Source organism: Lactuca serriola, chromosome 9 (genome assembly GCF_051521515.1).
Source record: "Lactuca serriola cultivar US96UC23 chromosome 9, Lser_US96UC23_V15, whole genome shotgun sequence".
Lineage (NCBI taxonomy): Eukaryota > Viridiplantae > Streptophyta > Magnoliopsida > Asterales > Asteraceae > Lactuca > Lactuca serriola.
Genome location: NC_136416.1, coordinates 219,716,281 through 219,728,131, shown reverse-complemented (window position 1 = coordinate 219,728,131; position 11,851 = coordinate 219,716,281). Strand labels below are relative to the sequence as shown.

General features: G+C 32.1%; 1 protein-coding gene across 1 annotated transcript; it reads left to right on the top strand.

The window, feature by feature from the left end:
* The first annotated feature begins 217 nt into the window (after positions 1–217).
* Positions 218–7,636, top strand: LOC145076188 (long chain acyl-CoA synthetase 7, peroxisomal-like). The gene is made up of 23 exons (XM_079022151.1): positions 218–595; positions 1,134–1,194; positions 1,305–1,382; positions 1,989–2,060; positions 2,171–2,252; positions 2,648–2,753; positions 2,830–2,906; positions 3,018–3,062; positions 3,174–3,260; positions 3,456–3,545; positions 3,625–3,704; positions 4,026–4,119; positions 4,596–4,684; positions 4,767–4,855; positions 5,029–5,158; positions 5,272–5,390; positions 5,781–5,904; positions 6,008–6,094; positions 6,181–6,284; positions 6,365–6,450; positions 6,979–7,065; positions 7,156–7,242; positions 7,436–7,636. The coding sequence occupies exons 1-23, from the start codon at positions 472–474 to the stop codon at positions 7,532–7,534; spliced, it is 2,097 nt and encodes a 698-aa protein (XP_078878277.1). The 5' UTR covers positions 218–471; the 3' UTR covers positions 7,535–7,636.
* The last annotated feature ends 4,215 nt before the right edge of the window (positions 7,637–11,851 follow it).

Genomic DNA, 11,851 nt, shown 5'->3' with positions numbered 1-11,851 from the left:
CTTTTTAATGTGACAATGTTTATGCACAGATGTCGGCCCATGACCCCCACACGGCTCGTTGAATGCAGCCGTCACTTTGTCATTCATTTCCTGTGATCTGATCGTTTCAAGTATGGAAGGAGGTCGTTGATTTCTTTTTTAACCTAACCCTTATCCAATTCCCTAAATACCTTTCCAATTTTCATCTCTCTCGACAACATGTGTATGTGTATATATATCCTCCTCAATTATCAAACAATTATTGTAATTTATTCTGTCATCTTCACCATAGAATTGCGTGCCCTCCTTTCTATACTATTTATCTCTCTATTTTCCTTTTTCTTTACACACACGCGTGTATATGTATCTACATCAAATTCAGACTTTCATATCGACCACCAATTGCCCCAAAACTGGAGATTGATTCTGTAATTGCTGTTTTATCTTTTACCTGCAACTGATTGACAGTGTAATCGAGCTTCTGATTATTGGATGGAGGATTCAAACTCGATCGCTGGTCGACGCCTTACTGCAATTCACAGCCATCTTCTTACGTCAACCGACAATACCCACTCTCAGATTGAAACCAATAGCACTGCCGGAGAATTCTTTGATGGTAATCATCTGATTCTGTTCTATGTATTCCAAGTATCAGATGAGTAATAGTACTTTTTCTTTTTCACCTTACCTACTGTAGTGGTCAAATGATATTGGCAAGTAAATATAAAACAGTTTCTGCTTATGTAATTAGATATCTTTATGTAACAGTTTTCTGCTGTCCTGCTATGTTAATTAGAAATCTCATTCTAGAACCTTCTTTTATCTTTCCGCTTATGTATACAAGCACCTCTTCCCTAATTTCCCTGTTTTATTTTTCACATTAACTACTGTACAAGTCAAATCATATAGGCAAGCAGCATGTTATATTGGAAACATAGGTATATAGACTTGAATTATTGAGGCAAGTAGTACAAAGTGGTCTTGAAACAGTTTATTAAGTAAATTAAGAACTTTATGTCAAGTCAATGAAGAACTTCATAGATTTTTTTACTAAACTTATCTCATGATCTGAAGTGCCACACACAAAGTGACTTAATAAACATAAGTTTCTAAATGATGTTTAATTTAATCACACATTCATGAATATGCTGCAGAGCAAAGATACAGTGTTGTTCTTCCAGAGAAATTGAAGGAAGGAAAATGGAATGTATACAGGTGGATAGATATATTTTATTTCAGTCAATAATCTTTCAGTTTTATAGTTTTATCTTATTTTTTCTATGTTGGTATAACTGGCTTCTTACAAAACTGATTCATCCTGGCAGATCTGCACGTTCTCCATTGAAGCTTCTTACCAGATTTCCTGATCATCCTGATATTGAAACATTGCATGACAGCTTTGTGTGAGCATCTTAATCATCTTCACTATGAACACTTCTTGATAATTTTCTGCCCCTTTATGATAGTTTCTCATGTTTTACTAGTGTTACTTAGATTAAATGGCTAAATGCATGAAATAGCGACATACTTTCATTTATCTGTGTTTTATAGCATCCTACTTCTATTTCCTTCTATTACAGCATTTTACATTCAGTATGTTTCTTATCAAGATACTGTACTTTGAAAATCTACCCAATTATAGCATTGTACTTACATTTTTCTTCTTATTAAGACATTATACTTTGAAAATCTATGCAACGATCATTAAAAATTGCTTTGTAGGGTGGAATTGCTATAATTAGGTAGATTTTTCAAACTACAGCATTGTACTTTCAGTATGCTTGTTATGAAGGCATTGTAGTTTCAACTTTTTTTTTCCCATATAAGACATTATACTTTGAAAAATCTTAGTAGTAGCAGTGAAAATTGTTTTGTATTTGGATTGTGTTTGCTATAATTGGGTAGATTTTTCATCACAATGTTGTTATATAGGAAGAATTAATAACTGATTCTTAACCTTATTTGTAATCTTGAAACGAATTTCACAATAAGTGATATTATGTTTTCAGATATGCAGTTGATACATACCCAGATTACAAGTACTTGGGTTCACGTGTACGAGTAGATGGAACAGTTGGCGAGTAAGTCTACTTATAAATTTAACAAAGTTCCATTCCATGTTGACCAGAGTTGACTACTTTCACATTAACTCATATTATTATTAACATGTTTGACTGACTTGTACCTTAAGGTACAAGTGGATGACATATGGAGAAACAGCCACTGCTCGTTCTGCAATAGGATCTGGCCTGCAGTATTATGGATTATCAAAAGTGAGTTCAGTTTTCTGTTTTTTTTTCTCCATCTCCTCTAACATGCTTTGCTCAAGTATGTTACTTAAATGCAAGAAATAGCTACTTACTTTCATTTATATGTGTATTATAGCATCCCACTATCATTTCTTTCTATTACAACATTATACTTTCAATCTTTTTCTTATCAAGACATTAATTATACTTCACAAAATCTACTACCCATTTTCTTATTAAGACATTATATTTCGACATTGATACAATTTGGTAGAATCTTCAAAATACATTGTTTTGAATAAGAATAAATGAAAGTAGGATGCTATAATCAACAAATGGATGAAAGTATGTTGTTATTTCTTGCATTTAACCATAAAAGAATGTCTAAAAGCCATATGATTTGGGTTGTTTTGGAGCAGGGAGCATGCATTGGACTTTATTTGATAAATAGACCAGAGTGGATGGTTGCAGATCATGCATGTTCAGCATATTCATATGTTTCTGTGCCTTTATATGACACTCTTGGTGTGTAAGTGTGGTGTCATAAGTTTTTTTTTATAGATGTAAGATCTCTAGTGTGTTCCTAATACTTGATTTTCAGGTCCTGATGCTGTTAAGTACATCATAAATCATGCTGATTTACAGGCGGTTTTTTGTGTGCCAAGTACATTGAACATCGTAAGTCATTTTAAAATAAAAAAAAGTTATTTGAATAAAGATCGAAAAGGAGAAGTTGTAAAAAAAATATTCTTATAGAATCAAGGCTTACAATCTTTTCTCAACTTGCAGTTGTTGAGCTTCTTATCTGAGATTAGTAGTGTACGTGTAATAGTGGTATGTTCTCAAACCTCTTTGTATGTTTTTTAGCAACAAAGAATTTATACAGAAATGATGTTGCTTGCTTTATTATAAAATTCTTTTCCTCTTGTGGCATCCATTTTTCAGGTAGTAGGAGGGGTAGAAGAGCACCTTCCCTCTCTTCCGGAAACATCCGGTGTGAAACTTGTATCTTATTCAAAACTCTTGAGTCAGGTTGGTTGAATTAAGGACTCTTAATTGTTTTATCAACTTGGTATTTTAGGAAGTTAAAAAAAAAACTCTAATTTCAGTTGAAAAAGAAGGAAATCGCTAAGCATCAATACTCTTCTATAAGGAGAAGTTAATACTTCCTAGTAGCTTAATTTGATAATATCAATTTCTCCTAATAATTAATAATCTTTCTTGTAGGGTCATAATAATCTTAAACCTTTTTGCCCTCCAAAGTCTGAAGACATTGCAACCATATGCTACACAAGTGGTACTACTGGAACACCAAAGGTAACATTAAGCATCTCAATTTTTACTTATAAATTTATAAAATCTATATATATTAAATTTATGTATTTGATGTGTGTAGGGTGTTGTTCTGACACATGGGAACTTGATTGCAAGTGTCGCAGCTATGACCTTGTCAATTAAATTCAACTCCACAGACATGTATGTTTCTCTTTTAGGTTTAAATGCATGAAATAGCAACATACTTTCATAAATTTATTTATTAACTATTATAGCATCCCACTTCCATTTCTTCGTTTTACAAAATTGAAAAATCCACCCAGTTATAGCAATTTTCACTGTTATACCTAGTAGATTTTTCAAAGTAGAAAGAAATCAAAGTAAAGATGCTATACTAAACAAATAAATGAAATTATGTTGCTATTTCTTGCATTTTTAGCCCTTCTCTTCTATTCCCAAATTTAATGACTATGCTCATACTTTCTGTTAAATACTCCTTTATGCTTTATTTTGAATGGACAGTTACATATCTTATCTTCCACTGGCACATATCTATGAGAGAGCTAACCAAATTATGTTGTCATACTGTGGTGTTGCTGTTGGTTTTTACCAAGGGGTATGTACTATTTATTTACAATTATACATGTAGCTTGCTTTAATTTTTACAATTCAATGGAAAAGTACTATTTTTTTTTCAAATAATCAATAAATTAATATATCTCAAAGAAGCATTGAATTTAAGATGCCTGGTTGCATGTCAAACTGGTAATACAGATTAGAGTAAATTACATTTTTGGTCCCTTTGTATAGCTGATTTTTGCAATTTTGGTCCCAGTAACTTCTCTTGCAGTTTTGGTCCGTGTTCCAAGTGAAATGACTATATTACTCTTTTCTGATTTTTTTTTCTTTTAATTATTTTATCAAAAATTCAAATAAAGGGTGGTAGAGTAGTCATCATTTTACTTGGAACAAGGACCAAAATTGTTAAGATAGATCAATATAAGGACCAAAATTGCAAGAGAATTTTGTGGGACCACAATAAACAGACCCAAAAACAACGGTTTGTCTGATATTAGTTTATGTTTTGTGCAGGACAATTTGAAATTGATGGATGACTTGGCAGTTCTAAGACCAACACTTTTCTGTAGTGTACCTCGTCTCTACAATAGAATATATGCTGGGTAGAGCCATTTCTAAAATCTAAATAAATTTCCTTTTTTTTTAATTAATATCCTTAACATTTCTGGGCCTGTTTTTGTGTAGGATCATGAATGCTGTAAACACTTCTGGGGTTTTAAAGCACAGACTATTTACTGCTGCATACAATTCTAAGAAACAGGCGATAATGACGGGTATACCCTTGTTTATTTATACACAGACTGAATGTTTTTTGTTAGATCTTGTTCGTTAGGCTGCGTGTGTTACACGGGACAAGACCGGACAACCTTTAATAGGGATATTTTCAATAATAAGGAAGTGGAGGGTATTTACGTCTTTTGGTAATTATTGTATGTGTCTGTTGTAGGTCGAAAGCCATCACCAATTTGGGACAGATTGGTATTCAATAAAATAAAAGCAAAAATTGGAGGACGTGTCCGTTTCATGGGCTCAGGTGCTTCGCCTTTGTCTCCTGATATCATGGACTTTTTAAGGGTGTAAGTTAATCATCATCAACTCTACTTATAGTAAAGTAAACACACTCTTTCGCCTTTTTATATGTCATCAAGCTATCTTTTTAGGGACATTTTCGTCTTTTTGTTTTGTGCAGATGCTTTGGGTGTTCAGTTATTGAAGGGTATGGTATGACGGAAAGCTGCAGTGTCATAACAATCATGGATGATGGTGATAACTTGTCTGGTCATGTTGGTTCTCCTAATCCTGCATGTGGTGAGGTTTTTTTTTTTTTTTAGGAAGGTTTAGATGCAAGAAATAGCAATGTGCTATTTTTTTTTTTTTTTACATCTTAGTTTCATTTCTTTCTATTGCAACATTGTATGTTTAAAGATAGAGTTTTTATAATTACTTTTAGCACTTAAAACATGTCATACATGGTTTCATGTTTAAATTCAAATATTATTTTCATGTTTAAATTAAGGGTTTTAGAAAAATCAGCCTTATTGGTTCTTTTTCTGATAACCTTGAAGAAAATGACACAATTCAGTTTTTTGAATTTCCACATGTCATCGGTTTTTCATCATTTAACTGATTTTGTATAAACAAACTATTAATCAGAATCTGTTGTGTGATTGTGTCCTAACATTATGTTTCTTTTTTCAGAGATAAAACTTGATGATGTACCTGAGATGAATTACACCTCTGATGATCAGCCTCATCCTCGTGGAGAAATCTGTGTTCGTGGGCCCATCATCTTTCAAGGCTACTACAAAGATGAAGTCCAGACGTCTGTCACTAACATAATTTCTTTTTCTTTTCTTTTTTTTTTTTTATAAAAAAAATAAAATCTGTTGGTTCAACTGATATGATCTTTTCACATAATTGAGCAGAAGAGAAGTACTCGACGATGAAGGCTGGCTTCACACAGGGGACATTGGATTGTGGTTACCTGGAGGACGCCTTAAGATTATTGACAGGTATGTATTTATTGAGAAACTCCAGGGGCATTTTGGTCTTTTTTTTTTAAGAAATAAGAATAAATATTCTTTGATTTGTGACACAGGAAAAAGAACATATTTAAGCTGGCACAAGGGGAGTATATAGCACCTGATAAAATTGAAAATGTATATGCCAAGTGTAGGTTTATTAGCCAGAGTTTCATATACGGTAAGGACCAAGGACACTGATTTTGCTTTATTAATTAAACATAAATAAATATAACCTGCTGACTGTTTTTGTGTGATCAGGTGATAGCTTCAACTCATCTTTGGTGGCTATCATCTCTGTTGATCCGGATGTAATGAAGGATTGGGCTGCATCTCAGGGCATAAAGGTACTCTAACAAGGCTAGAATGGTCATTTACTCTTAAATTGTCAATTTCACACATATTATTCAGCATCACTTCTTAACTGCTCTCAAGTAAACTCTCTCATTTGTATTATTCAGAACACTTTTAAACATAAGGGTAAAACGGTCATTTACTCTATAAATAGAAGGGTAGAATGGTCATTTACTCACGTAGTCAGTAATTTGTTATGCAGCATTACTTCTAAACAGAAGGGTAAAATGGTCATATACCGACTTTTTTTTAATTCAGCGTCAATTATAAACAGAAGGGTAAAATGGTAATTTCCTACAAAAAGAAGGATAAAATGGTCATTTATTGACACGAAACAGTCATTTGTTATTCAGCATCGTTTCTAAACAGTTCTCAAATAAACAAACAGTCATTTGTCAGTCACTTGTGAACAGAAGGGTAAAATGGTCATTTACGCATATTCAGACCATCATCATTAATCATATGTTATTATTATTATTTCATTAAATAAGGTTTTATGGGGCGGGTGTGTGTGTATGCAGTATAATGATTTAGGACAACTATGCAATGATCCAAGGGCAAAAGCAGCTGTTTTGGGTGAGATGGATGTTGTAGCAAGGGAAGCTCAGGTGATCTTTTTTTAAATATGACAACCACTTTTACTTTAATTTTTATATTTTCTTCAACAAACACTAATTTTACATCTTTATTTATTTCAGCTGAGAGGTTTTGAGTTTGCAAAAGCTGTTACCCTAGTGGCTGAACCATTTAGTGTGGAAAATGGCCTTCTTACCCCCACGTTCAAGGTACCCACCTGACCTACCTCTATTGTTCTCAGATAATAATAGCAACCTACTTCTTTAACCAAATAATACCAACATATTTGATTTGATTTTTAAAATGATGGGTTCTAGTAAGGAAAAGAGCAAATAGGTTGCTATTATTAGTAAGTAGGTGGTTGCTTAAAAGGAGTGAAACTGTGGTGTTTGTTTGTTTCAGGTGAAGAGACCACAGGCAAAGGCGTACTTTGCAAAGGAAATATCAAACATGTATGCAGAGCTTTCAGCTATGGATCCCACCCTTCATAAGCCATTATGAGTGCTCCTTCCTTTAGTTCCATACAAATTGTTGTTATTGTAAGCTTAAATTGTTGAATTCGACAATTAAAACACCAAATTATAAAAAAACATTTTTACAGTATCTTCAATCTTGCCTTATTTATGGCCTTTCCGTTCTTGCATGCTTGTGTTAGCAGTATTTTTTTAGTTATGTTATGGGTCTATGTATGTTATTTACCTTTTCACAATATTTTTGTTTGACCAGAAAAAATAAAAATTGAAGGCTCAGTTGTACAAAATTTGATTGTGTAAAATAGTTGCAATCTATATAGACCGGAATTTATGGCGGCCGTGTAATTTTTGGAGTCTAGCATGTAATCTTATCTTATGGAAGAATAAATACATTTAGGTTGAATGACCATGACACATTTTTAAAAGTAATGTTGAAAACTAATCATCCTACAAAATTACTGTGGGTGCGTTTAGTTGACGAAAAATGAACATTTTTCTGAAAAAAATTTCCAAGAAAAATGAGAATTTTGAAAACGCGTTTAGTTTGTCTATTTTTTAAAAATTTTCACAATTTTTTTTTTCTAAAACTACAAAGAAATTGGAAGTGTGGATCTTGTTGCTCAAGAAAAATCTCAAGCCATGTAGTATGTAAACCACGTGGTCCCGGAGATCAAAATATGTTGAAGTTTGTATCGGCAACATAATTGTTTTATTTCAAACTCTTTTGTCAAGCCATCCAAAAGATTTAATTCGCTATTTATTACTCAAAAAGTAGGTTTAATTGCAAAATATGGATAAAAGGGTAAGTTATAAAAAATGGTCCTATGTATTCTATTTTTGATATGTCATATTTGAAATCTCTTTTTTCAAAGTTTCATATTTGATATTGGTCCTTGAAATCTTGATATAAAGACTAGTGGATATGAAATATTGAATAAGAATCACACTCATAACCCCGTGGACCAAAATTGATACAAAATCTTGAAATAAGAATTAAAACTGAAAAAAAAAAAAATCATTTTTGGACCAAACAAAGTGACAATAAGAAAGGGGACAATTTTTGTAATTTGCTCTAGATAAAGATTTAGTATATTTTTAAAAAATTACTCACATGTTATAACAATAACAATAAGAAATTTACTTGTGACAATTAAGGAGCCTAACGGAAGTGTAATTGGATGTTATGACACATTTGTTATTTTGATTAAAACCCTAAGGCTATATCGAAGCGACTTTACATAGTCATGCGTAAGTGAAGGAGCTACACCGCCCCCATGCATCGTGAGTAAAAGCTTCGTCAGTGCTACTACGCTTCAATACAAGGAAGAAAGAAATATAAAAGAAACAGTCATATGACCGTTTGACAATTTTTCAAAAAAATAAAAGAGAGAATTACACGAATGGTCGCTATGGTTTAGCATAAATTGCAAGCTTGGTCCCTAATTTTTTTTTTAACTCAGACTATCCTCATTTTTTAATTATGTAAGGCGACTAGTCCATGTTATAAGATTTCATCAACTTTTTCTATTAGACTCCTTACGTGTCTTGCATGCCGGAGGCATATTTGACCTTTTACCTTTGCAACGTTCTACCGCTTAGAAATAAGATGATTTGTTTATAACATTCACGCTATATCTCTTTATCGGACACAAAACCTTCACACACCCCGATTGAAAACCATTGATCGAGAAAACCCTAAACGTGAAACACTACAGTTGAAGACGACGATGATGCCTTGGAGGATATGTGCTACCATGGACGAGATTGACGTTTCTCATAGATATGGTAAGTGTTCATAATTTCCATCAATATGTTAGGAATTTAATTGATCTTTCCTCTCAATCTATAGTTGGACATCCTACGATATTCTCTATCAGATTACACCATGGTGGAGAGTTTACACAGTTCTTTGGAAGAAGGTACATCAAAGGCAAACAAATATACATTGATTTGCTAGACATTGACACCTTTTCCATTCACGACATTGACGAGATGATGGAGGAGCTTGAGCATATTGATTCAAACGTTAAGCTGCTCTACTATCATTTTCTGAGACCATTTGACAATTTGGACTTTGGGTTCTGATCAGGATATTCACCATTTAGATACGTATGTTGGTAACCATAAGCTAATAGACATATATTCTGAGCATAGTAAAACAAATTTACCTACATATAATATGTCCCCTAATCCTAATAAGGTTAGAATTGTTGAAATTGAAGAACCTCTGACTTTCTCACGTCCAGTTTCTCAAAATAAACTGACTTTGAACAAATCAAACTCACGCTTTAAGGTTGAGTGTTTACGACCCCTTTTTAATGTTTTCATTATTTTGGGGGAGAATACACATGAAAAATATTTATCAATTATGAAATATGCATGCAAAAACTTATATCTAGTTATAATGGATATTTTGTCAAGATAATATATCATAAATTAGTTTCATCTTGGCATGCATATGTTGTTGTGGCTTAAACATCTACAATCAGAAAATATAACTTATTAGTTTGCTAAAAAGTGTAATGATTTCATGTGAAACTAATGTGTGTCATAAAACTTATGTCATGAAAAATGTTATCATTTTTGTAATATTTCAAACCTCTATCATGCAAGTACAAATTAATAAATTTATTATTTTGACAAGGAACGAAATTTCAAGCCCACGTCTTTAATAATATATATATTTTCAGAATATTTGAAAACATCTATCTTTATAAATTAATAAATTTTTTCTTATTATTGTTCAATTATAATCTTGATTTATTTATAATATTTTTTTCTTTTTCATCCATGGTGTCCATGAGTTTTAACCTAATATTATTGACTATAAAAAATATTATCTAAGGTACCAACTACATCATTACATCCTCAAAACATCTCCAATATAAACCAATAGAAAACAACTCAAGGCAAAACAAAAAAAACAAACAACATCACATATACACATCTCTCACTCTCATTCACACTCCCAGAATATATAATCCCATTTGTTCTAAATCAAGGAAAAAAAGACACTAAAATACACTAAATTATATTGATAACTTTTTGAGAAAGAGGAAATTATATTGATGACTTATACAAAATAAATTTGACATAATGCAATACGACACATATTAAACCCTAATCAATTGATTCAGTTGACATGCTTACAATCCCAAATTTTGATACAAGACAAAATAATCAAAATCTTGTTTGATTAACAAAGAATCAACATAGTAGCCCTAATTTCTATGACTAACAACCATATAAAAGCCTAACACTTAATAGATGTATTAATCATGAAGTTTTTTATTTAAAAATTTGTAAAAATGTTTTAATTGAAAAAAATTTAGTGATTTCATAATAGAATTTACTAAAAATAATTGATTAGTTAATTTTTTTTTCTATCGACAAGTCTAACTTAGGGAGTGTTTGATAAATGTCTGACTGGGTCGAGTCAGCAAATTGGGCTGACTCGGTCAGACCTTTGGTGTTTGATTTGAGCTTTCTCGGTAAGATCTGCTGACCCAAATCGCTTTCTGGCTCAGTTTTTAAATAGTTGCTGACTGGAAATTAGACAATCTTGCCCTTATCTTGCCCCTGCGTCATTATTTCTTTCCCCATTCGCTTCCCTTCCAGTGACCTAAAAGCACAGCAGCCGCCAGGAAGAACTCCACAACATTGAACGCCAAACAGTTGGACCAGTCGGACCTGTGCCATCTCGTCGGACCTCCGCCGCTGGATCGCCGGACCTCCGCCACCGCCATCAGTGACGCCTTCTCGATCCATCACACAGGTTAGATAATTTTTCTGTTAATAATTTTCAAAATCAGATATCATTTATGCTTTGATGGTATGAAATTTGTAGTTCTTTATGACATCAAATTAGTATTTGTTAGAATATTATGAATTCTCAACATGTATGTTCATATGATAAGCTTTTTTTGTAGTTCTTTGTGTACAAGAACTGAAATCTGAAATTGTTTGTTGAAATCTGAAATTGTTTGTTCTAATATGATGAATTTTGAAATTATATGTGAATTGGAAGTTTGTTTATGTTTTGTTTTGTAGTTCTTTGTGTATAAGAACTGAAAATTGAAGTTTTTTTTTTCTAATGTTATGAATTCTAAAATTGAATGTGAATTGGTAGTTTTTTTTTTTTTTTTTTTTTTTTTTTTTTTTTTTTTTTTCTTCTGAATTTGAAGTTTTTTTCTCCAATTCACATTGGAAGTTTGTTTCTCCGGTTCATATTTTATAGCTTATGAATTGAAATTGAAAGTGAATTGGAAGTTTTTTTTTTTTCTGAATTTTGATTTTATAGCTTGTGAATTGAAATTGAATGTGAATCGGAAAATACAAGTAGGTT

Bases quoted from the DNA above. Each gene is read 5' to 3' on its own strand.
- LOC145076188 (XM_079022151.1), top strand. From the start codon at position 472: ATGGAGGATTCAAACTCGATCGCTGGTCGACGCCTTACTGCAATTCAC. The intron at 5,391-5,780 runs GTGAGGTTTTTT...TTCTTTTTTCAG, and splicing joins TTCTCCTAATCCTGCATGTG to AGATAAAACTTGATGATGTA. The intron at 6,095-6,180 runs GTATGTATTTAT...TTTGTGACACAG, and splicing joins CGCCTTAAGATTATTGACAG to GAAAAAGAACATATTTAAGC.